The sequence below is a fragment of the Acartia tonsa genome, chromosome 6 (genome assembly GCF_053477335.1).
Source record: "Acartia tonsa isolate MP-2025a chromosome 6, ASM5347733v1, whole genome shotgun sequence".
Lineage (NCBI taxonomy): Eukaryota > Metazoa > Arthropoda > Copepoda > Calanoida > Acartiidae > Acartia > Acartia tonsa.
In genome coordinates this window covers 22260829-22288613 of record NC_137265.1, presented here as the reverse complement: position 1 = coordinate 22288613, position 27785 = coordinate 22260829, and the positions used below count along the sequence as shown (strand labels likewise).

The 27785-nt window shown below is 30.8% G+C and overlaps 1 protein-coding gene across 1 annotated transcript; it reads right to left on the bottom strand.

The window, feature by feature from the left end:
- Window positions 1-926: 926 nt before the first annotated feature.
- On the bottom strand, window positions 927-27785 carry LOC145322110 (SET domain-containing protein SmydA-8-like). Its single transcript, XM_080163893.1, has 19 exons — window positions 27689-27785; window positions 16883-16960; window positions 16193-16246; window positions 12215-12318; window positions 11655-11739; window positions 11166-11294; window positions 10547-10645; window positions 10000-10104; window positions 8060-8137; window positions 7770-7855; window positions 6911-6975; window positions 6386-6484; window positions 4778-4899; window positions 4174-4260; window positions 3863-3951; window positions 2713-2767; window positions 2320-2369; window positions 1537-1636; window positions 927-1135 (listed from the first exon to the last, which is right to left on the bottom strand). Exons 1-19 carry the CDS (start codon window positions 27776-27778, stop codon window positions 1076-1078), a joined length of 1635 nt encoding a protein of 544 aa, XP_080020019.1. The 5' UTR covers window positions 27779-27785; the 3' UTR covers window positions 927-1075.

The window sequence follows — 27785 nt, the reverse complement described above, 5'->3', positions numbered from 1 at the left end:
AAATCGGTCCGAACGCCAATGATGTTTTATAGTCAATTGTGCTCCTTAATGATGGGAATGTTGTCAAAAAATTTCAGCATTCTATCTTTTATAGGAGCTGAGTAAATCCCATTTCCCCCATAGCGTTACGGACGGACTGACTGACGGACGGACGGACAAAGTGAATTATAGAGTAGCTTCGCTACTAAAAAAGAAAATAAACATCTTTAGATTATCGTTTTAAAGAATTTTTAGATGAATACATTTTACTTCTGGCTATACATTGAATATATTGAGCAAAAATATATACAATATACAGTGTTTTTTTTTATGAGAACTTTTTTGAAAGCAATTTTACCCCACTTATAGTTATCAGAATTTAATGATTAATGGCTTATTTTCTTCGTTTTTTAAGGGAAATTATGAAACAACCAAAAAAAATTACAGTTTTTGTTGCAAAAGTACAGTAAAGTTGAAAATTTAAAACTTAGGTGACAACATCTAATAATGGTTTTAGCGCATTTTTCTTATGCTCAAAATTGGATTTTCAGTAGTCGACTTTGGGGGGCCAGTTCTTTCTCCCTGATTGAGATATGGCCTTCAAACTTTGAACTATTCTAGTACATGTCCCCAATAGTATCTGTATAAATTTATAGCTCTATATCTCAACTTTGAAGCGTTTTGCAGCCATTCTTGCAAAAGGTAGAATATTTGAACATAAGAAAAATGCGCTAAAACCATTTTTAGATGTTGACACCTAAGTTTTTAATTTTCAACTTTACTGTACTTTTTCAACAAAAACTGTAATTTTTTTGGTTGTTTCATAATTTCCCTTAAAAAACGAAGAAAATAAGCCATTAACCATTAAATTCTGATAACTATAAGTGGGGTAAAATTGCTTTCAAAAAAGTTCTCATAAAAAAAAACACACTGTACATATCTATAAGAGTAAATTTACAAAAAAAATATGCTTACCCATTAAATAAGATATTTAGTTTAACTTATAAAACAGATAAGTATATACACTAATTAATAATGAAAATTACTTATTATAACAGTAACAAGAATATAAATATCCTAAAGTAGCATAGCAATTTTACATTTGACAGCCAACAGTCTTCATAAATCCTTCTAGTTGCTCCAAAGTATCCTTAGCCTGAAAAATGTTCAGTTTAGTAAAAAAAAATTACACTAGTAACGAAGGAAATACTAATCCTATGTTAGGTAAGGTTAAGTTTGATTTAAGTTTTCAATATTTTTTATACAAAGCAGCTATGTATTTTAATTTATTTCTTAGGTTCCACGCTTCTAGAGGTGTTTAGGTCCATTTGAAGAAAGGGGTTGTTAGTCCACCTTCAAATTCTTATTTTAATTTTAAAAAGAAAAAAATGAGAGGGTGGGGTAATACTTTTTTTCTTGGGAGGGTATATATAGTAATGTACCCTCCCCAAAAAGAATTTAAATAATCTTTGTAAAGGAGAACCATGTCACACACAGAAACATATCCTATAACTATTATAAAGGAATTTGTTATGTGTTTGTATAAAATGTGTATACCTGTAACAAAAGTTGTCCCTCTGGAAGCATTTCATTGACCTCCTTCTGAAGCAGTTCAATGCATGTTGTCACACATTTGTATGGCTCCTCTAGTGCAGCTCTATAATATATTAAAGTTTTTTTTCGAGCTACTGGGGTATATCAATGTGTACGTTTTCGATTAATGAAGATCTTTATAGTGCCTATAAACAATGACTTCATACAGTCCAAATAACAAAGATAGGCTAATTTACCGATGGTAGGCCAGTATACATTCATTTATGGTTGGCCAGTATACATTTTAATTAATTAATAATTGGACAGTATACATTTTAATTGATCAATGGTAGGCCAGTATGACGTTATTCTTAATTGGTACTATAAAAAGCTTCTCAAATTATTTTGTTAGGATTTCAAGTCAAGGCTACAAGAGACGCAAATGTTACCAGAGGCGAATGACATCAATAGCAATAGTGATTGCCTTGTTCCAAAAACAGGTATTACCTATAAACATTTTAATACAATACTTAGCACTTATAATCTAAGAGTCTCGTCTTACAACGACTTTATTATAAGTTTAAATGGGCGACTCTGGAAGTATAAATATTCTGCAGGCTATTGAATCCACAAAATAAATCTAACCAGGGTGCGTAAACTTTTGGCAAACTAACCACTGCATGGGGTTTGTCCTTACATAACTCTAATCTTGACTTACTTAACCTAACCTAACATCAAACATTAATATGTGAAATCTTGCATAATTGCAATTATTTGCCTATAACACTGCACTGGTAAAAATTCTACCTGAAATCTTCAGTGGATAACTTTCCGGTTTCCCACTTTCTCTTGGCAATCTGAAAACAAATGTTAAGATTATCAAAAGAAGGTTACAATAACTTTTATTTCTCGTAGATTAAAGTTAATTTCTGAAGCCTCTCTGATGATCTTAAGGGAGAAGACAATGGACAATAAATTGATGTACATCAATTACTCCATATGTAGATTAAAACTATTGGTTGAAAAGTTATGACGCTTATCGTGTTTGACACAACCTATCAAATTGTAATAAAGATGCCCAAAGTGTAATTTATAGTTTAATGTCTCCTGCCTCTCCAATAAATCTAATTTCAAGTTTGATTATATCAAATGCTATGTTAATATCAAACTGCTATTAATTCTAGTTATATAAATTTATACCTGTAGAAGGGGAAGGTGGAGTTCATAGTGAGATGCAGCCGCGTAAATCTCTAATCTACAAAATAAAATTAGTTATTAAGATTTGAAGATCTGAAATTCCTAAATTATTAATCCTATTAAATAAATTAGTAAGGTTTTTTTTAACTCTGTCAAGTATTAGTATTAGAATTTAGCTTGAGATTTCAATAACTACAGAACCGATTGAGTTCTCCCTTTTAAGAAAGCTTCACAAGTTCGCAGGTATCCCAGAATGTATTAAGGCTATGAAATTTTAAATTTAGGTCTTTGAGTTATTTTAGGTTATTTTCTATCATTCCCTATATCTTTCAGCCTCTAGGAGCTAGGGCTAAAATCATTAGTATAATATATAATTTAATTTTAGTTATAACCATATTTCTTCCACTCTTCATTGGAATACAGATCCCCTAATATGTTTTTTTAGGGTAGCATTCAAATACCCCGCTTCAAAAAGCCAGTAATAGGATTTAAAGTTCATATTTTGGGATTCCCACCAATTTCAAGGTAAATTATTCCGGCTTAAAATTGCCCTCAAATTGGATTTTAAGGTAGGGTAAAGGGGATAATAATGAGTTTAATAACATGCCATTTCTCGCGGTCGTACGCGGTCATACGAAATGTTGGAAGGTTGACACAAATTTAAGATCTTAGTTTTTGCTATTTGATATACTATTTTAGGCTTGCAAAATTATTTGATTCGCTATGATATCAAGATAAATTTTTCTAAAATCACTATGTCTGAGAGCTGAAATTTGCGTCACCCTCCAACATGTATGCTTCAGTAATAATAAATAATAATAAAATGTCTATTTTAGTAAGTTTTTTTTTATAAATTACTATTTTTGAGCATTTCAATCAGTTTTTTAAAAACTCAACATATTTTTTCAAAAATATTTGAATATTTTGGCACAAAATAACAAAGCAGTCTAAAAATTCTATCTATAATGATTATTAGCGCTGTTCAGGGTGTTCAACCCCAAAAATTAACATTGAGACATTTAAAATAAGGCGGGAAATTAAAATCCCCTATTACTGGGTTTTTCAGGCCCGGGCTGTGTGAGACCTCGCTCGTTTTTTTTTTATGGCAAAGAAAAAGGACAACAGAATTTGTCCCTATATATGTTTAAATTACCTGATCATGTTAGGATCCAGTTTTTCCAGGACACTGAGATTTTCTTTGCACAGCTGAATCTTTCTCTGCAGCTGTTCCTCTGTCATATCCTGTTATATGTTTAAAGTTATAAGGTTTTTCGTCTAAAGCTTAACATTTTGATAATTACTAAAAACTATTAAGTTTTAAATCTCAAGGTCATCGGAGTGTTTTAGGCTATTTTATTTGATATTTAAGTCTTGAGAAGGTTTTAAGCTGTTCGCAGCGTAGCTAATTGAATGATAAAAATACATTTAGAAAAAGAAAAAGAGCGAGAGAAACCCTATAATTACCTGGATAAGATATCCTTCTGTACGGCCGTACATCTGTAGCAGCTGATGTTTAACTGTTACCATGTGGTAGTGGTTTGTGTGTAACACCTGAATTTTGAATGAAATAATTATTAGAATCGCAGTTGTTAGTTGATATATGTTTACAGCAGTAATGTAGTTGCTCGTCATAAATATATATCTTTTACACCGCAATTTAGTACTAATATTTCTATTTTAGGTTTTAAAATTAATTCTAAGTTACATTATCCACAACCATAGAAAAAGAAAAATACAAGGGACGTTATATTTTAACTATTTCAAAGGTTTAAATGATTTTAATCAGTCAAACAAATCCAAATCCTTTAATTTTCCTCTTTCGTACCCACCTTTCATTGTTTATTTCTCCATCAACTTTTTAAAAGAAAAGTACTTAAAATTTCTCAAATTCAAATCAAATTAAATTAAATTAAATTAAATTAAGTAGCGTATGTAAACTTAGTAGGTAGGTATATTATAAACAAAGCAAATCTGAATTCTGAAATTAAAACCTTTTATGTGTAGGGATAATGCCCTTAATTTTTCAAAAAAAATCACATAAAGCCCAGTACAAAATATTTAGTTTTACCTTCTTCTTTGACTCAATAAACTCTTCAAAGTCATCAATGGAACCCTTATCCATAAGAACTTCAATTTCTTTACCAATAACAGACAACTCTATCTTTACATCATAAGCAGTTTTTCTCTTCCCTGAAAATTAAAATTAATATTAAGATTATTTTGTAACATTTTGCTTTTATTATAAATATTGTTCTGGAAACTATAGAAGGATATAGCAACTGAAATAAATTTGGTTTGCTCACACTTTTTCTACAATAAATATTTATCTTTATTTGGACAAAATCGAATCTATTCTGCGTCCTGCTGTCCAAAAAAATGCTATACATGGTAATTTGTTAAAGGTACATGCAAAATAATTAGTAATGGTTATTTTAAATGGTGGAGATATTTGAAGCATAATTGATTTTATTTAGATTCTATAATCCTCTTTCTGGAAACTTAAAAATTTAGAATAAAGGTAGAAGATATCTTAAAAAGTTTAGCTATCTTAGCAACGACCCTATTATCTCTTAAGTGAAATGATTAAAAAAATACAGTAAGTACATTTTGTTCAACTGGTCAAAAGCGAGATTTTAAATTTTATATCTTTTAATGATAAACTAACTAAAACATTAAAAATAAACGTAAAAGGTCGCAATAAAGGATTTAAGTTCAATTCAAGTTGTACAATCTTTCTGACTTTTGTTATAGTAAAACTACGTAGTATAAGATTGACCTTTTCATTACTGAAGTTCTCATGCTAGGTTTAAATAAAAAGGATAATTATAACATGCATAAATTTAATCTATAATGAACATACCTATAGGAAACTATTGTGGATATGAACTACAATTAAGAAAAAGTGTGGATACTCAACTACTATAGGAAACTATGTTTAGATATTCGACAACTATAGGAAACTATTTGTGGTTATTCATCTACTATAGGTAACTTTTTGTAGATATTCAAATACTATTAGGAAATATGTGTGGATATTCAACTTATATTAGGGAAATCTTGGATCAATGAGCTATGAATATATCAATGTAAGAAAATTTTTATCTATAAAGGTGTTTTAAAAACTAATTAATTCGAGGAAAGCTCATCATATTTTTCAAATATCTTCTACAAAAACAGCTAAAGCTTGTAGCAGCTTAGTCATGAAAGCTAAAGTTAAATAGATCACTGAGCAAAGTAGGTTTTCACTTTCTAAATCTACATATACTTATTATTAATCTATTTCACGAAGAAGAAAACCAGGATTTTTACTTGAAAACTTTAAAATCATAGGCTCTTTTGATCCTCTTCGCCTACTTTTTACTATGAAGTACAACAAATTTTTTTTTATATATATCTATCTAAAACATGGATATTCACATGGTAGAATGTATAACTGCCGATCATTGGTCATTTTGATGACATCATATTTTATAGAAGCTGCTTCACACTTTTGCTTTTTAGATATAAAGGGAGTAACTAAATTTAAAAAATCATGCAATTAAAAAAAAATAAAAAAAGAGTGATACTACCTCCCATTTATAGAGTAGCTAAAAAACTATAACAAAATAGATATACGAATTGAATCTTTACCTAAAATATATATCTTTATTGATTTGTGTTGATTGATTGACAATACCTGTTTCCTTGCAGACCCAGTCAGAGTCGGCATTGAGAGGATCCTCTGGGAGCATGGGGTGACCATCATCCAGGATGGTTGAAAAGTTGGTTCCAAATTCTAGAAAAATATTATAGTTGCTACTTTGGTAAGCTTTTATCCTACTTAATAGTTCTTATTTAAAAGTAAAACCTAATCGATTTAGTCGTTTAAGGGATCTTAAGTAACTGACGTTCTACCATTAAAAAGGTTATTTACAAAATATTTTAAAATTATACCCAGGGATCTTAAGGAATAAGACAATGGGCGATAAATTATACTACAATTTTGATAAGCAAAATTGCACCACATGTAGTTTAAACTTATTGGCTGAAAAATTGGACAAAGCTAGATTGGAACCCAATCAAACCAAAACCAATAAGATTTAATCAAAGTTATAATGCCATTTAATACTGGTAATCTGCTAATGAGATTGTAAGAGACAAAAAACCTGCAGACAACCATACTGCTTATTTTCATAATGTTATGTAAAAAAAGTTCATTTACCAGTAGGATCAGCACAACGTTTGCAAGCACACCAGAATCTCTTGCTGATATTTAAATGGTCACGCCTAAATTCATATTAAAATATATTAAAAAAGCTTAATGCAATGTTTAAAAACTATTTGAATTTCTATTTTAAGATTAAAAAATAATTATAAAATTTGTGTTATTTTAATTAGGTTTATATTGATATGATTAACCCTGTTAACAAAATTAAAGCAGAATATTAATTTCTAATAAATAGCAGAAAAGAGGCAGCTCCAATTTATGTGCCGAATTCTTGTATTTCAAAAATTAAATATCAGGTGTTTCATGTCTTCTGCTTATGTGGTAGCCAAATATTCCAATACAAATTTACCTGGCAATAGTTCCTTAGAGAGCATATGTAATGGTATACATGGTAGCCAAATATACCTGGCAATAGTTCCCAACAGAGCATGCGTATACAAGGTAGTCAAATATTCCTTGACAAATTTACCTGGCAATAGTTTCCCACAGAGCATGCGTATACATAGTAGTCAAATATTCCTGGACAAATTTACCTTGCAATAGTTCCCCACAGAGCATGAGTATACATAGTAGCCAAATATTCCTGGACAAATTTACCTGGCAATAGTTCCCCACAGAGCATGAGTATACATGGTAGCCAAATATTCCTGGACAAATTTACCTGGCAATAGTTCCCCACAGAGCATGAGTATACATAGTAGCCAAATATTCCTGGACTAATTTACCTGGTAATAGTTCCCCACAGAGCATGGGTATTCATAGTAGCCAAATATTCCTTGACAAATTTACCTGGCAATAGTTCCCCACAGAGCATGCGTATACATAGTAGCCAAATATTCTTGGACAAATTTACCTTGCAATAGTTCCCCAAAGAGCATGAGTATACATGGTAGCCAAATGTTCTCCTTCTCTAATATTTTTACCAGCAGTAACTGTAATCTAAAATAGGAGACATTATATTTAAAGCAAAGATTTTTTACAAAGTTTATTTCTATACCATAAATTAGATGGTTAGGAAAAAATTCATGAATAAACAAAAAAATACTATTTCATAATTATAAGTATATCTAGAAAATAAATAAAAAATTGTGCCTTAAATATTTTTTACCAACTTTTTACCATACCTTTTGTATATAGATTTACCTTAAAGTTTTTGGAGAAGTTAAGTTTAACATTTGGTTGACAACTATGCTCCATCAAGCAGGAAATAGGATACAGAGCCTAAAATATGTTACAGTTACATACAAAATAATAGATTTTTAAACAAAAAAAATAAGTATAAGTAAAAAACTGTAGTTGTATTTCCACACAGTTGATTTATCTTCAAATGTGTATAGTATACTAAAATTGCCTTTATCCCTGAATATGTACACATTTCAACCAATGAGATGTCCACAATGCTCCACTGTTCTACTATTGGCTGATTTAGAGAGTATATCTTTAGAGTATCATCTCTATTTGCTTACCTAACCATAATATTGTTTAACTTATGATATAGAAAGGTATACCTAATGTTTTGAATACAGATTTAAAACAACTAATTACTATTGTGTTGATAACATCAGCAATCCTATGAAATCTATATTATTATTGTCTATGAAACTTGTAATACTAACCTCTACATCAGCATAGGCAAGTTTAATCTCCTTTTTATTAGTATCCATAATACCAGCAACAGATATATCTACATTATTATTGTCTATGAAACCAGTAATACTAACCTCTACATCAGCATAGGCAAGTTTAATCTCCTTTTTATTAGTATCCATAATACCAGCAACAGATATATCTACATTATTATTGTCTATGAAACCAGTAATACTAACCTCTACATCAGCATAGGCAAGTTTAATCTCCTTTTTATTAGTATCGATAATACCAGCAACAGATATATCTACATTATTATTGTCTATGAAACCAGTAATACTAACCTCTACATCAGCATAGGCAAGTCTAATCTCCTTTTTATTAAAATTATTATTGTTTCATCAAACTATATACCCTTCCCTTTCTCTCTCTCATTACACAGCCAGTTTGACCGCTTCTCCTTTATTTGTTGTTTGGTTGTGTTCAAGTAAAGATGATGCTGTGAGTATTGGTTTAAAAAATATGACGTAACAAAAAAAATTAGCCAATGAGAGGCCGGTGTTGACCAATGGCGGCATGCGTAGTGGACTCTCATTGGCTAATTTTTTTTGTTACGTCATATTTTTTAAACCAATACTCACAGCATCGTTGTGTTCAAGTAAAGATCTAAACAGTAGCTGTGAATTTAAAATTTTATTTTTTATGATATATTTTAACATTTTGACTATTTTTGTAAAATTCTTAATGCTTTTTTTCATTTATTTATGTTGTTGTTTTCTATTACAGATGCGATTGATAATGAAGATTTTTTTCTTTGAAATATATTTCGTTATGAAGCAGCAGTAGTTACTAATTTATAAATGTTATGGTTGAGATAGATTTATAACTGTTAAGTCCTTTTTATTAGTATCTATAATACCAGCAATAGTAATATCTACATTATTATTGTTTATGAAACCAGTAATACTAACCTCTACATCAGCATAGGCAAGTTTAATCTCCTTTTTATTAGTATCTATAATACCAGCAATAGTAATATCTACATTATTATTGTCTATAAAACCAGTAATTCTAACCTCTACATCAGCATAGGCAAGTCTAATCTCCTTTTTATTAGTATCTATAATACCAGCAATAGTAATATCTACATTATTATTGTTTATGAAACCAGTAATACTAACCTCTACATCAGCATAGGCAAGTCTAATCTCCTTTTTACTAGTATCCATTATACCAGCAATAGTAATATCTACATTATTATTGTTTATGAAATTAGTAACACATACCTCTACATCAGCATAGGCAAGTCTAATCTCCTTTTTATTAGTATCCATAATACCAGCAATAGTAATATCTACATTATTATTGTTTATGAAACCAGTAATACTAACCTCTACATCAGCATAGGCAAGTCTAATCTCCTTTTTATTAGTATCCATTATACCAGCAATAGTAATATCTACATTATTATTGTTTATGAAACCAGTTATACTAACCTCTACATCAGCATAGGCAAGTCTAATCTCCTTTTTATTAGTATCCATTATACCAGCAATCTTCTGAATTGTTTCATCAGAAAAATCAAACTCAGGACAAATTGCCTAAAAACCATTCATTAATTAGAATTGCAGGAGATGGTGGGCGGTTTCATTTCAATAGTTGTTGCAAATCTACAAACAAATAATCTTCTTAAGAATTCAACGGCCACAACTGTCAAATGCTTTGCTTAAATCTATTTATAATGTGTAACTCTGACTTGCAATAGAACTTTAATGTAAAAAGAATATCAAAATTCAACAATTTTAAGTATGATTTTCACAAATGAAAAGAACAAATTCTGTTCTTGGGTATTTATGATAAAAAAATTACCCTTTCTGTAAATAATTGAAAATTTCTGTATTATAAATTACATGTGGAAAATCTTGGACGTTAATAGTTTGGAAAGTACCAATTAACAAGTCAAGGACAAAAACGTTTTAGTTATAAAACTTTGGGTACCAATGTAATTTACATTTAAATATCCCCTACTTATTAAAGACTCACCTCAAAAACCATAATTCCAAAAGTTTTCTTCATAACATCAACAATCCTTTCTTGGACAGCGTCCCAAATCTTGGTGCCCTTTCTCTCTTCAATATGGCTCTAAAAAATTATAATAAAATAAAATTGTATGATGGTGGATTTTTTATATCTAATTGCAAGTTGTACTTATGTTTTAGCTTATCGGTATATTTAGTTTAAGGATAGAAATAAAAGACGTTAAAGATTTTTTTTTAACAGGACCTTACCCAACTTACTTTTTTCTTTAGGTAATAAAATATTCTCTTATTTATCTCCTTTTTTCTATTCTTATTTAACAAGTATTTCATCGTTCTTCTTTGAAAAATCAATTTTATGTAAAATAAACAACCGTAGAATAAAAATGAAATTCTTCGATTTAATTGATATAAAATACGTGGATATTTTTTCATGTCTTGAAGGTTTCTATAAGCTGGCTAATAAAACGATATCCCTATCCACCCACCCCTTTCGACTTTACCCCATATTCTCCTCTAATATGTTGACCACTTTATGAGGACTATATTAGCAACCTAAATTAACGACAAAAATTCCCCTGGCACAATATCCACGTATCATGTATCCATTTTCGTTTGCAACCAACCTGCATGGACATAAGAGCCTTATACTTCTGAGGAGCTGTTTTCTGTAGGAGCAGAGCTCTCATAACAATTATACACTCGTACAGATAGCAGGGCTCGTTGAAGGACTCGATCTCAAACTGGGCCTCACACTAAATCAATAATTTTATATTATTTTTATGAAATTCTTTTAAATAGAATTTGGAATGTGTAATAATCAATATGACTTCAATTATATTAAAAACAGAAATATATAGAATTATTTTTCATACAAAAACATATCGATAGACTACGTATAAATATCATAGAATTAACAGATATAAGATTTTAGAATTCTTATGTTGTCTTAAATGAAAAAAACGGTTCGTATACGAAATATATAATCCAACTACTTTAACAAATAACGATTTACAAGATTTGACCGACAGACAGACAACCTATTTGGAGACCAGTGTTCAAGAGGACCTTAGGTCCTTTTTTACATTGGGGGAATTTTAAAAATATAATGATACCTGAGCAGGAATGATAACCTCTGGATTGTGTTCCACCTTCTTGGCACAGGTTGGACCACACAGCGGCCACCCTGACTTAGGACACCTAAACAATTAAAGAATAGTTTTTTATTGCATCGTATTATAGACTGATATTAAAATAAAACAAAGATTTAAGATTGAAACCAGTTTTGTTATTGAAAAGCTTTGACAATATTAGTTTTGAACCCACGAGCCAAAATAAAATAAAATTTCCCCAAGTAACGTTGTTATAAACCTTTAGGTGACGGTGAGTGAAACTTGCAGTTTAATGTACCCTCCCTCCCTGAAAAATCTCATAGAATGCTTGAATGCTTATATGACAAATAATCGGAATAACATAAAAGTTAAAGTTGCAAATCTTTGCTACAATTAAAAATACCTATATTAAATACAAGTAAACAGTATTAATATTTCTTGTTTATTTAAAAAAAATATTCGTCCATTCCATTATATCTACATATTAGATAATACAATCAACATGTAGTCACACATTATGCCCCTGTTTAACGGGGTGATTGTGCTCTAAATATAACACTTACTTGTAAGATCCATCAACAGGAGTGTAGCATGCCAAACAGACGGGTGCAGTCACTGAGGAAGGCCCCACTACCAAAGGGTTGTCCACAAAAATAGTCTCTCCGGCCTAAATAAATAAAAAAAATATTTGCTCCCATTTTCGCATCAAATTGTTGTTTATATACTGTACTATCGGCTAAGCCACTAGAGGCCTTTCAATTTTAGTGTAAAATTGTTTTGTTAGGAAAGGTATTTTTAAAGTTCTAAGCTTAAGAGAGACATATACACAAACAGACATACATCCTTATTACTTTAATATAAGGATAAATGATATTTATCACCTATGGATCATTTCCTAAATTCTACAAATAGTCTTTTTTATTGAAGTTCTGAAATATTTCATTGAACTTTGAAGTATCAGAAATTCAAAATTCTGATATTCTTTTTCAAAGAATTTTTTTTTCAAAAGCCGTTATTTGGCAGTAAATTGGCAGCTGGCTAGCAACTTCTGAACTCTGGAAAACCTAAACAGAGTTGAGCAAAGATGTTTTCTGTGTACTTTGGATTAACAAAGAAAATTGGCAACAAAGTTGATGCTAATAAAACAAGGATGAAAAAAGTTTTTAGTTGCAAGGCAATTCATTTCTATATATACTCTTAAGAGTGTAAAAATGCAGGAATCTAAAGGGATAAGGCAATTGCAGATAAATTAATGTACATTTGCATTGGTTATACACAAAATTACACCTTCTGTTTGGACACTAAACTTAAGGAACCAACCAATACATCAATGAAGTAATTAAAGTTGTTAAGCTAACAAATATGATAACGTTAATTTGAAAACTTTGGAGAATAGTGTAATTAACAGCCCAATGTCCACCCTGTCCCTGGTAAAATTCCCTTCTACATACTTCTGCTATATAAGATGCGTGAAGTAAGAGTAAAGAAAAAAAGGGATTTTTGCCCTTTCCCTTCAGGGTCACAACTAACTCCAGTTTTAACTGACAGCCAAATGAACTGCATTCAGAGTTGATTGTCTGCTTTGTGTTAATTTACTAGTTATCCTAGATAGCTTCGAGTAACATACAGAAAAAGAAAAAGAAAGAAAGAGAAAAAGAGAAATAAAGTGAGTTATTTCTCGCATCGTATTATAAACGGCTTTCCGCGGATATAGAATGTACAATTAAAAGATTAAAACTAATTTTTTTAGCCCCGAGGTGCCGAAGGAACCGGCTAAAAAAACTGGTTTTAATCTTTTGATTGTACATTTTATATTCGTAGAAAGCTGGATATAATACGATGCTAGACATAGTTTGTTCGTATGGATGAGAACCGGTTCCTATCCACCGGATTCGTATGAATACGAGAAAAAAGGAAAGAATTAGAAACAAAGAAAGAATAAAACTACAAAGTTTAATAGTTATGCATTACAGGCAGAATGAAGGAAACAAATGACAAACAGACACAAACACTTATAGAGTAACTACACCTTTTTTCTAAAACAGTGAAACAATGAAATGATTGTTTATCCAGAATTTAAAGGGATAAGACTAAGGACGATAAATAAATTATGATACACATAATTACCCCTTTTGTAGATTACAATTTGTGATTGAAACGTCTGGACAACAAATTGAATGAACCAACCAATCAAAATTCAGGAGTCCCAAAAGTCGGTAAGCCAACGAATATGAAAAAAGCTATTATGAAACTTTGGGGACTATTGCAGTAAACATCCCAATGTCCCCTGCCTTCCTGTTATTTATCTAAGTTTGCTCATTCCAGATGAAAATGGTAGCAAAAGTTAAATTAAACAACACGGGGACTAAATAAATATGCGTTTATATCTTTGTTTCAAAATAAAAGCAGTGCATCAGTTTGTTCGTGTATTCGTGTGTGAATGTGTGTGTGTGTGTGTGTGTGTGTGTGTGTGGGTTTGTTTTACAATTACAAACATGTATTCTTCTTGCTTTCTTCAGGGAAAAGATGGACAACTTATAATCATTTTTACAATTGTTTAAATAAAATTGTTTAAAGGTATAAATTTAAACAACAATATAATTGGAATGAAGAATGCTTTTGCCAACTTATTTGCCTTTAAATTAGGGACCCGTGTAATAAAAAAGATAGAAGTTTTTTATAGTGCCAATAAAAAATGACGTCATACTAGCCTACCATTGGTAATTTAAAATGTATACTTGCCTGTCATTGGTAATTTAGTCTGTGTATTGGCTTATCATTGGTTATTTGTATTGAATGGGGTCATTTTTATAGGCACTTAAAGAGCTTCAAAAAGGTAGGTAGATTGTTATGCTACAATTTAGAATACTTCTATATTTATATTAAAATATTCATTATACTTGTAATAAAAATGTTATAGGTTATACACAATACTCAATTTATTACAGTCATTTGTGTGATTAAATGTCTCAAAAGCTTCTACTACAATTCGATCTGATCAGTAATCATCCTTGATTATTTCTTAATGCTTATTCCCTTGAATGATGGTTTTCATTGCTTGAAAGCAAATGAAATGCACTGCTCTTCGACCAAGAAATCCATAGATTACATCTTTCTTTTGGAGCGCAGCTACTCTTTAAATATGTATATTTTTTTATATGTAAAGAAAACTTACAAAACACCCAATAGTTCCTTTACTAACGTTTTCTATGAATTTGAAAAAAATTTTTTTAGAATAAAAGTGAAGGGAGGCTATGATTTTGTTTTTAATGATTTTTTTTTATATTTAATTTGCTATTCTGTGTCATAAACACATCAGAATGTGGTTTATAGCTGCCGTACATTTTGACATAAGACTAAAAGCGACATTTTTAATATTTAATTGAAGAAAAGATACTTTATTAACATTCTATTTTTATGTAATCAATGCATTTAAGATCTAGTAGTTGCTTAGTGCATTCTTATTTAAACTTTTAAACAAGGAATAAGAGTTTCAACTTTTAACTACAATGTTGCACACTTGTAGCATAAACAAGAAGTGGTTGCCAACAATAATTTATAATATATCTACACTCCAACAGGGTTATCAATTGAATTGTTGTACACTGAAATGATAAAGGTAATTTCATCAATATTTTTGCTTAAACAATAAGGGGCTGCGGACTTTTATTTCTATCTTAACTTCAACAGAGTTGTCCACTTTCAACTAGAATGTTGCACACTTGTAGCTTAAACAAAAAGAGGGTTGCCAAATTTTATTTTTAGTACAACTGCAAAAGGGTTGTCAACTTTTAACTATAATGTTAAAAACTTGTAGATTAAAAAATATGAGTTGCCAACTTTTATTTATATTTTAATTACAGGAGGGTTTTTATTGTTGCAGACTTGAAGCTTAAACAAGAGGGAGTTGCCACCAACTATTTATATCTCAAATCCATCATTGTTGAAAACTTTTAGTTGAAATGTTGCACACTGAAACCAGAATACTAAAACTTGTAGGTTAAAAAATAGGGGTTTTTCAACTCTTAACTTCGATTGTCTTATTCTCTTTTCGAGGAAGCTTTGTGTTTATCAAGATCGAAATTAATTTCAATAAATCTATACTCAAACCTGCTGTTGAAACTTGATGGTTCCTGGTGTTGGGGGTTTTGTCCGAAAGACTTAGATCTCTAGAACTTCCCGCAAATTCGGAAGTAACACTTAACCAAAGTGTCATGGTTAAGACATCGATGTTACACACATGTAGCTTAAACAAAACTTGGTTGCCAACAACTCTATATATATCAAATTCAACAGGGTTATCAACTTATAAATATAATGTTACAATAAGGGTTGACAACTACAACAGGATTGTCAACTATTAAAGATAGTGGTTGTCAACTTATAACTGAAACGTGGCACTTTACAGGGTCATTTATAAGTGAAATGTAACGAGGATGCCAGCTGTTCACATGTGATTACAACAACAGGGCTGTCAACTTTTTTTTTTACATACTTTACAATATTCAACACAGTTACCAACTTTAATATTTTATATTTACCTTAATATCTCTGCTAGCAACCACATAGTTTCCAAGTTCAGCTGAAGCACAAATCTAAACATTTCAAACATTTCTTAAATGTAAGTTTCGAAGACGAAAAAAATTCTGACGTCATAAAAATTAGGGATGAGGAGAGGAGGAGTGAGAAAGAAAAGCCGTAAAATAGAGATGGATAATCCCTCATTTTTATGACGTCACATTGAGCGCATTTCTTCGTCTTCGTAAGTTGCTGTCGCGTCGGTCTATCTTCATGTCAAGAATAATATGGTTATTGTTAATTTTGGTCTTATTCATAGTTATTTCTCATCTAATTAAATATCCTAAACTTTAAAAGGACAGATAAAAAGCTTTCCTGGAAGTAATTGATTAAGTTGTTGTAGAAAATGTGGAATCCACCTTGTTCAAATTTGTATTAATTTTATAGAATTTCTTAAAAATCAAAAATCCTCGAAGTATATTTCTTAGTAAAATAGATATAGAATACGTAGATATTGTGACAGGTGAATTTTTGTCGTCAATTTAGGTTGCAAATATAGTCCTCAGATATTGTCCAATAAGTTCCTGCAAGGTCAGTGGAGGGAATGGGGTAAATTATAATTTGGATGGGGGTATCGTTATTTTAACCAGCTGGGAGAAACATTTTATTAGGGTATGCAAGGATCTGTAACAATATCCATTCTTAATATATACCTTATAAGCTAATGATTTACATTCTGGACGATGAATTTTCCAATGTTTTCTCTGGCAGATTTTTCCACAATAGTAAACCTAAAATAGAAAATGTATATATTAATAAAAACTTCCCTCTAAAACTTGTAAAAGTTTAATGTCAGCCACCATCACTTTTATTTAATGCTTTATAGTAGATATCCCTATATTAAATTAACAGCATGTCCCTTTATCTTTGAGTGTGTATAGCGAAGGATCTGAATAACCGCTAAACTGGTATGGTTCAAGAGAAATTGTACCAGGAAAATAATAACCCTTCCTCCCTTCAAACAGGTGCCCCTAGCCGCTAGTTATACATCCTAATATATAAAATAATGAAGGTTTTTGTATGATTCTTAAGATCTCTTAAGTTTTCTTTTTTAAGTAAGCCAACATAGGACCTGGGGTGGTTTTAGGCTATTTAAGTTTTAGTTTTAAGCTTTTATATGGCTTTAAGCTTTTTTTCAAGCACAGCATTTCCCCTTCGGATAAAGAGCCCATAGATGCTATGGTTTATTTAAATTAAACGTACTTTTAGTAGATTTTAATTTAGAATTTGAACGGAAACTTTTGAAAAAGCTCAATTACAAAATGTGAATAATAAATAGTTATCTTTGTAATGTGCGCAGGACTAAGCTAAGATTAACATATATTAAGATTATGGTGTGTCTTCACTTCCGTATATTTTCACTTGTATGTCCTAATCAATCCTTCCTGTTATCTATAATACAAAGTAGTACGATGTCTGTCTGAAGCTTAAGATCTCAGTAACCACTGAACCGATAAGGCATTACTCTTCAAGGAATATACCTACTGGTCCTGTGATGGTTTTAAGCTATTTTCTTGGAGGGTGGGACACCCCCAACTCCCAAAAATGAAAAATACTCCCCCCCCCCACAAACAAAAATTCTTGTTAAAACTAAAATTTAATAATGGGGGTCGAATACCACCCCCTCCAAATTTTTTTTTCTTTTTCAATCTAAACAAAAATAGGTTGATCAAACCTCTTGGGGAAAAGCCCCTAGAGGCTTGAAAGGGCTTTTAGGTATTCAGATAATGGCAAAAAAATCACATCCCCATGATGATAAACATAATAACCCTTCTGTAGAAGAAAACTTTTAAGTAAAAAAGTTTAAACACTGCAAGTTGTACCAACTAATAAAGTCTTAATAATGGTACCACATTTTTTAGGCAAACGAATGAGTCTTAAAATACCAGGTAATCTACATTCCAACGTCTCCTCCTACCCTTGGAAAACATTCAGAAATTGATAGTTAATAGCATTGTAGTAATGGCTGACTATATGATAATCTGTGGAATTGAATACACAACCAAAGATTATACATAGACAGAGGGAGTTACTGTCAAGGAGTACAAAGTTAAAGTTTTAAAATGGATTACATCAATGTTTGTAAAACTTGAAAATAGACATCGATACTCAAAAATGAGTTTATAGAAACAAATAGGCCTTCAAATCAGTTATTAGTATAGTATTAATAACTATTTTCCCATTTAAATTGTATGTTTATAAACAAACAACGCATCTACCACGAACTCTAATCTAATAATGACAGTAAAATAGTACCAAGATTTTTTTCAAAATCACTAAAACAATTTCAAAATTTATTTTTCTTACTTTCAGTATCATATCTATGAAAAGAGCTACAGATAGTCAGAAGGGGGGGGGGGGGTAGTCGGGAGCTTTGTAAGAGATAATTTAACATAAGAATACATTAAAAGTGTGCATATGATTCCACACATGTATCTTATCATAAAAATACAGATTATTACAACAACATAAATTGACTGTTCACCTTTGCTTTACTGTTATTAATAGTGTCGTGCAAGGGTATTGCGCGAAGCGCATTCGGAAGTTTTGTAACCCCCCTTAAACTAAAAAAAGGGGTAGATCAGGTTTATATAGACCCTTGTCAAGTGTAATGTAGAGGAGTGTAGGGGGGCCGATAATTAGTGCATCCCAACCCTCAAATTTCACAGGGGACACAACCCAATCTTTCCCGATTTTGTATAATTTTTACGGAACACGATTCCAGTGACGTCATATTTTTCTTTCCTGAAAAAGGGAAGGGGGGAAGAAAATCTCTTCAAAAGATATGGGGAAAACCCCTTTTCTCCCATCTCTTTTTTTCTTCCCCCCTTCCCTTTTTCGGGAAAGAAAAATATGACGTCACTGGAATCGTGTTCCGTAAAAATTATACAAAATCGGGAAAGATTGGGTTGTGTCTTCACAGGGGGATGAAAGCACCCCCAGTGTTCATTATTACTTAAACACGCTTATCTTATTCAATTGTTATTGTGTTTTTTGCTAATATGAAACACTTTGTGGAAACGAATACACACTAACATTAGGACAGTACTGCCACAATTTAAACCATTACCCAATTTGAAAGTTTCAACACCCCTCCCAGAAAGATTAAATATAAAAGTAACAATTAAAGAACAATGATTCTTCCTCCCAAAGATTAAGGACTCAAACCGCCATTGGCTGTTTGAAATTAAAAAAGTCTCAAAAAGTTTCTCTAATAATGTAAATCTACCAAATTAGTAGTTTTTTTTTTTTATCTTAGTTAGGTATCTAAATTACTAAAAATCTGCTTTAAAGACCTTTTAGTGTAAACAGAAAAAATTACTGTAAAGAACTATATTGTCATTTATTATGCGATTATAATCTTTATTTCTAAAAGACAGGAAAATATTCTTCTTATTAGCTTTTGTGTTTAGTTCAAGTATAATGGCCGCAAGCAGTTTTGTTTAAAATGCAAGATATTTTAATATGAGGAGAACAATATCTTTGTAAAATATTCAAGGGAAAATGTGGAATTTCTATTCTCTTGGGAATGAAACGGACAGAGAACTAGAAAGAGAGGCAAAATATTGCTCCCCCCGCCCCCAAGATATTTGTGAGGGGGGGGGGGTTGAGATGAAAATATTTTGTCTAAAATCTAGGGAAGAGAGAATTGAATATATTGTCTGAATAAACGGATTCCATTTCAATCTGGTTAGAGCCGCAAAAAAACATACACTTTCATTTTGTACATTGATATTTTTTTTCATAATAGAATTGAACTACATATCTAATCGTATAATAGTAATTTGGTGAATTTTCTTATAGTGCCTATAAAAAAGTAATTTATACTGCCCTACTATTGGTCAATTCAAATGTATAATGGCCTGTCATTGGTAATTTAGTCTATGTATTGGTCATTGGTATTGGATGACGTCAGGAGGTATTGAAGAGATTCTGAAAAGGCGTTATTTGTGTATTTTTGACTGTCGCAAAGCTTTTGATAGTTTTTTATTAGTAGTACAATGTTAAAGTACACTTATACATCTTATAACCAACATGAAATATTGAAAGAAGATATACTATTTATACAAATAAATTTCAAATGTTTGTTTTATTGGGGCTCTCATCTATAGATTGGTTCAATATTGGTTGGTTAGAAACATTTATTCTGATTCCAAAACCAAATTCTAGAATGTCTAAGAAATAGTTCAATATTTGTATTGTTAAGAATCCACAGTTCATTTGCCCTTTCGGAAGCAAAGTGTCATGCGTGACGCCATAAAAAAACGTCTAAATCCATCTTTTTTTAGGGGTTTCCTTTCCCACTTCTCCTCTCTCATCCCACCTTTTTAGACATATTTTTATGACGTCACACATGAAATTTTCCAGCGCTTCGGCATTTTGCTGTCTTGGAGGTGTCGGGTTCAATCTCTACATTCTCCTACTCAAAATGTAGTAAGGTTAAAGTCTTGGGTAAGATGGTACTTCTATTAATGTACAATTAGGACTAGAAAAAAGGTAGCTTAATCAATGTGTATCCATTTTTTTAAAGAATAACGGTTCAACAGAAAAGTTACTTATATAAGCTTTAAAAAACAAATGTTAATACTTTTTATATCAAATGAAAATGTATTAAAATTTAGGATAATACATGCTTTCTGTACAACTTTTACAAATATAATTTGTTAACCAAATGTAATACATTACATGGTCTTACCCCTGTTTCTATCTAAATCTACGTATATTGTTTACTAACATTTCTCAATTATCTATATTCATTTTAAAGGAAACTTTATATTTTAATTTGAAAATATTTATCCTACATACGTTGATAAGATTGTTTTATAATTTTGTCTTACAGTAAAAGCAGTTTTTTTTCAGACAAAACACAATTTGGACGGTTATTGAACCCATCACATATTGACAAAGACACAAATGACCAAAAAAGGTTTTAATCTCCCCCCTCCCCCCTCCTAAAGAATGTAAATATGTAAGCTTACTTTGCATTATTTACTAAACTATTTTATAATTTCCATTGTCATTCGTGAATACGACAATCTATTTAATCCAATTATTTAATGAAGTAAGATTTTTTTGTATGTAGCTTTATAGTTTGATAAAAACAGAACAGATTGAGTTCTCCTTTTATAAAAGTTTTATATAGGTCCTGAGATAGTTTTATGCTATTTTTTAGATTGAAGTCCTATCGTTAAAATACTTTAATCTTCTTTGTTGCTGAGCTGTTTCAGGAAAAAAAAACATTAAAAAAATCAAGATATAAATGTTTTAACTAAAACATTGTTTAAGAAATTTCAAATTTAAACAGTACCCAACCATCCAGTTTGTTTAGAAATTCCTGTGCCGCTATATATATACACATATTTAATTTATACCACAAGATGGAAAATGGAAAAAAAGGAATTTAGGAAATTTCATTAAAGCAATTTGAAACTGCTTGTGTAAGGATAAATTCCTCCTGTCTTCCTTTTTTTGTTGAGAGCGCAGATTTTCTATAGTTTACAATAAACAAAGCAAAAAGTCCTTGTACTTTTGTAATTTTTTAAGTATTTTAGAAAAATAAATATTATGATCCCCCTCATTAACAAATTTTGGGTCGCCGTAGTCCGAACTACTAGATTTCTCCCCAACTCCCCAGAATAAAAAGCTTGGACGTCCTTGTGGTAAGTTTTCTATAGCACATACTTTCTTTATTATAGTTGCTAAAATAGTACAATATAAGTTTAAATGACACAACTTTAAATTTTTTTAATTAAGCAATTTGCCGCTAAAATGGACCAATCCCGTATCTCGGTGTAAATATCTCGGTATCCAATAATTCGCTGGTATTTTTATAAGGAGACATATGATTGGTTCATTTTAGCGTTAAATTTAAAATTGTCTGATGGAAGATGCTGTGAGTATTGGTGCAAAAATGGGGACATGATTCCAGTGACGTCATATTTTTCTTTCCCGAAAAAGGGAAGGGGGGAAGAAAAAAAGAGATGGGAGAAAAGGGGGTTTTCCCCATCTCTTTTGAAGAGATTTTCTTCCCCCCTTCCCTTTTTCGGGAAAGAAAAATATGACGTCACTGGAATCATGTCCCCATTTTTTGCACCAATACTCACAGCATCCTGATGGAAATGTATTATGTAATTTAAAAAAATATTTCTTTATTCTTGTCATTTATGGAAAACAGAAAAAAATATCAAAATAAAACATGAATATTTCTGAATTGAACTTGGAAATTGACATCCTTGTTTTAATATTTTCTTTTACCATTTTTATAAAGTCAGATTATTACAGCAGAGTTTCCAAAGTAGAAAATTATGTACCTCAATAACGTTAGAAATAAGTTTTAAACAATTGTTAAAATTTTTTTTAGAAAGGAAGGGCAATTAAAAATGTCCATGTTAAGCTAAGCATTAATATTATAAATGAAGGGAATAACAAATTGTCAGATCCTTTTATAAAAGAAATAGGGTGACTGTCTGTCTTTGTGTGTGTCTGTCTGTGTATACCGAAGGATGTCACAAACCGCTAAAAAGATATTGGTCCTCTATACATTTAAGTTACTTTTTGGTCAAGGAAAGGTTTTAACTATTTTTGGGTAGGGTAACACAACGTTCCAAGCAGAAATCACCTCTATAAAAATGACACCCCTTTTTTGCCTTTTAAAAATTGTAAATTGTGACACTGCTTCCTCATCCCATATTGCAAGGGCCTCTAGTTTCCTTAGGTAGTATTTGCTAAAAATAATATAAAACATCTAGAATGTATAAATATAGTAGACAAATTGATAAATGACAAGTCAAAAGTTTCCAGCTAAGTTGCCCTCTGGAAACCATTTCAAAACTACAGACATTTTAATTTCATACAAAACTACAAAAAAATCGTCCAAATAAATTAGACAAAATGAATGAAGTATAATATAGAAGCTGTCACCAATTAATGCCATTGTATTTAAATTTAAATTATCTATCACTTGCATATATATCCTTCTATCATTAAACTAAGAATGTGCTTTTTTTTATTTTTAAGAAGTTTTCTGTGTATCTTTTTCATAGATAATCGTAAGCTATCAGAAGGAGGGTGTCAACACCCCCCCTAAAAGTAAAATAAGAATGAGCTGCCATTTTTAGCTGCCTTTTTAACCCTCTCAAGAAATATACCTTCTAAGAAAACCCATGCCACTGGGTATAATATTATATTGTTAGGTTATATTTCTAAATATAAATACACTTTTATAAATTGAGATAAAATTTTGTCCATTTACAAAAACACTTTAATAAAGTTAAACCGATAGCCTGATATCTAGTTGCCGAATCACGTATGGTCCCTCAGATGTCAAAACTTTATTTTAGTGTTTGGCCAAAATGACTTAGCAATTGTATCTGTAAGTACGTCTAATAACACCCTATGCTATTTTTAAAATCCTAGAAAATTTTTTTTGCAAGAAAATTGCATAAATTCGCAACCTTTTTTAGAACCACTACATAACTCGAGTTTTAAAACTTTTTATATAAAATCCTTTTTACAAAAAATATCAATAATTACTTAAAATTAAACCTGAAAGAAAAAAAATCTCATTACACGTGTTAATTTGCATGTTTTAGGTCTTTTTTTGAGGAAAGTATAACTTCCACATTTTTGACAATAATTATATTTTTTAACATTTCAAAGTAAAATATAATAAAACTTAAACGATTTTTCTTGTATTATCAGTTGAAAATTTCATCAAACATGCAATTTAAGTGATGAAAATTTAATAAAATCATTTTTTGAATGTTTAGAATTACCAATTTTCTACATTTAAAACAAAATGTTAACAAAATTTAAAAACATTCTAATATAAAACTTTAAAAATCAATAACATTTTATAAAATGATGTTTTAAAAAATAAATCATTAAAAGGTATTAAAATGCATTTTAAGTTGCTTAAAATTAAAACGAGAATATCTTTTTACACTTTATTCTTTGTAATAGAGATTAATCGTCATTTGCTGAAAATGAAACATTTAATAAACTAATTGAATCTTTTTGTGACCATATTTAGAATTTTTAATTTTTACACTAAGGTGTTTTTTAATAAAAATCTTTGTTAATTTCTGTTTTACGACAAAAAAAGAAAGGGACTTTTTTACTATTTCTAGGTTATCTTATGCAATTTAAACTGTCTATATAATATGAAATAAATTTTAATTGTCTTTCTTTTGAGCCACAAAACACTGTAAAATGTAACATATATGCAAAAATAACAATTTTTTTAATGAATATTATAATATCCTTACATGACATTGCGTCAGAGCTTATTCTTTAGATCATATGTTCATGAAAAGTAGCCATAACTTGGAGGGTTGCGCTATTTATTAGAATATTAAATAAACTTGAATGGTAAAAATATTAGCATATCCTTTGTTAATTCAAATGCTTTAGGTATATTGTTCGGAAAGTTAGTTAAAAAAGAGAGAATTTGCTGTGTATACTGTTGAAAGACTTTCAAAAATGTGAATTACAAAGCAATCCTAAAAGATCGGGCCGTAGGCGAGTCTTAGTCGATTGGGGGGGTGGGGGGGTGGGGGTGGTTAATGATCACCTTTTCCAACCAATATTCAATCAACTTCTATTTAACACTTATCAGTCGGTCGCCTGCCCCCCTATTATCTCAGCTCCTATTTGATCAGAGCTCAAAAATTTTGTGCATGTCCCCTGTTTCATAATGAATTTCCGACTATAAGTGAATCAGATTTTCGTTATTAGTATACGAGGTAAAAAAAAGAACATTTTAAAAAAATTATTTAAATAAAACCCAACGTGTATTGGCAGTACAAACATCTTAATGCTAGCAGACATATGTTTATCAACATTTGCAGAAAGCTATTTCCACAAGAAAAATTATTCAGGTTTCTACCTCACAATTTTAAATATTTCTTTTTGATAAAATGTTTGACATATATCGTATAATCATTTACCAAAAAAAATATTTTGATAATTTAGATTTCAGAGAAGATTAATCCTTTCAAAAAACTAAGACGACATTTTACATCTTCTGTCATGACATTTTAGAAAAAAATATAAAAAAACAAAATTTAGTATGAAAACTATTTTCATCGATTTTTCTGAAGGTATTATCGTATTCTGTGGCTTTGTTATTATCATTTACTTATATTGAAAGTGCCAAACATTGTACCCTAACTTATTCATTTAATAAAAAATCAACCGTGGAATGTGTACGCAGTTTCCTGAGTGTTTCCTCATCCTAGCTCAATATTTACTACTAGCTAAAAAAGCTTCAAACTTCAAAAAAAAAAAATCAAAATTTAAAAAATTCAAATTTATAATGTATATTGTATAAATCGTTTACACATTCAAATTTGATTTTTTTAAGGGAAGTTTGAAGATTTGTAGCTAGTAGTAAATATTGAGCGAGGATGAGGAAACACCCAGGAAACTGCGTACACATTCGGCAACTAGATATCAGGCTATCGTTAAACCATATTCCTTCAGTCTTTTAATCTATAATACAAAGTAGCTTGATGTCTGTCCGTCTGTCTGTCCCTTAAGATCTCGGTAACCACTGAACCGATCGGATTCTACTCTTCAGGGAATATACCTACTGGTCCTGTGGTGGTTTTAGGCTATTTTCTTGGGGGGTGGGACACGCCTAACCCCCCCCCAAAAATAAAAAAAACCCACCCCCCAAAAATTTTTTTTTTACATTTTTAGTAAAATCTCAGTAACTGCTGATCAAATTGGGGTGGGGGAACCCCACTGCAATATGGGGCAAAGCCCCCATGAATCCTCCCCCCCAAAACAAAAAAAAATTTAAATATTTTTTTTTGTTAAATTTTAATTTTTGTGTATGTGAACAACCTAGGTTTAATTTTTACGAATTGAAATTTTTGGGTTTAATTTGTACAAATTAAAATTTTTGTGCGTAAAGCGCACAACCTGGGTTTAATTTTACCACAGAGTAATTAAACAAAGAATAATTTTTTTTGAATATTTCTATTAAGGAGTGTTGACTTCCCATAACTATATAGGGCGTAGCCCCTAGAGGCTAGGGGCGAAGTCGCTAGTAGCATAATATTACAGCAAAGTTTTATCTATAATACAAAGTAGCTTGATGTCTTTCCGTCTGTCTGTCCCTTAAGATCTCGGTAACCACTGAACCGATCGGATTCTACTCTTCAGGGTATCTACCTATTGGTCCTGTGGTGGTTTTAAGCTATTTTCTTGGGGGGTGCATTGGGACTCCCCCAACCCCCCCAAAAACAAAAAAAATCCCCTCATTTTTTTTTTTTTTTTTTTTTTTTTTTTTTGTAGGAAATATCCTTGGTCCTTTGTAGAAGATTTCCTTTGTGGAAGATTTCCTTTGTAGAAGATTTCCTTTGTGGAATATTTCCTTTGTAGAAGCTTTCCTAGGTCCTTCTTATTATTTTTTTTTTTACAAATTTCACCTTACACTTTTTTACCATCTCTTGGGGCAAAGCCCCTAGAGGCTAGGGGCGAAGCCACTAGTGTCTTTTATAACGTACCTAATAATGTTCCGAGATTTCCAAGAAAAAATCTGTTGTGTTTTGTAACAATCATTGGTTGACTTAGAAAGAAGGAAGCTAATGGTGCTTTGTATCATATACATCCCTTTTTCTCCAAAATTAATAATCCTGTTATATAAAGCAGTAAGGTTTTATTTTGTTTGTAGCTTACGATTTTTATAGCTACTAAATTGATTGACTTCTAGGGAGACTTCACATTAGTGTAGGGATTGTTTTAGGCTAATTTATTTTTAGATTTCAGTTTTAGGATGGTTTTAGGCTTCACCCCCTAGAGGCCTCTACGGGCACTTTATGGGGGAGGGGACTTTCAATTTTAGTTTTAAAAAGAAAAAAAACAGTTTTTTTTGTATGGGCGATTTATCTTTTTGGGATACCCTATAAAGGAGAACCATATCAGTTAAGTGGTTAGCGAGATCCTACGGTACACACATACAGACACAGATCCTGTTACTTTATTATAAGGATTGTCTAATCCCTAAATCCCTGGGTCTGAAGGAAACATTAAAACACAGATGTTGGGGCAATAAATCTCTTTCTTGGCAAGACTGACAAATTATTTAATTTTTAAGGTGGAAACATATCTTTATTTTTTAATATTTACATGGATATTTAGGGATAAGAAAATGGACGATAAATCTATATTAGTATCCAAAAATTATATATAAAACTACCCCTTCATTAAATCAAAATTCAATAAAAGAACACAACGTTTTTGGGTCTATGTAAACGATAACATGATTATAAAACTTTGGGTACCCCTAATTATTTATAAAAGTTTGGCACTGTCAACCCACTTTGTTCATTGTGCAAACCCTCAGTGTCCTAAATAAAAGACCCAAAAGTTTTTAAGCCTATGCATGACAGATTACTTTCAATTTTGGGGACCAATTAAAAGTCTCCTCCTTCCCCCAAATCAAAACTGACCTCCTTGCATCCTGTACATTTGGTGGTGGCAATCTTTCCACACCCCTTGCAGCTGCCGCAGTCGTCGGGTAATTCTTCTATTACAGCCATTTTATAC

What these genes read in the sequence shown, in the direction of transcription:
- LOC145322110 (XM_080163893.1), bottom strand. Translation starts at nt 27,778, where the DNA reads ATGGCTGTAATAGAAGAATTACCCGACGACTGCGGCAGCTGCAAGGGG. An exon ending in AATGTACAGGATGCAAGGAG is followed by an intron (nt 16,961 to 27,688) that starts GTCAGTTTTGAT and finishes TTTCTATTTTAG; the next exon opens with GTTTACTATTGTGGAAAAAT. An exon ending in TTGCCTATGCTGATGTAGAG is followed by an intron (nt 8,138 to 9,999) that starts GTTAGTATAACT and finishes AACATATTTTAG; the next exon opens with GCTCTGTATCCTATTTCCTG.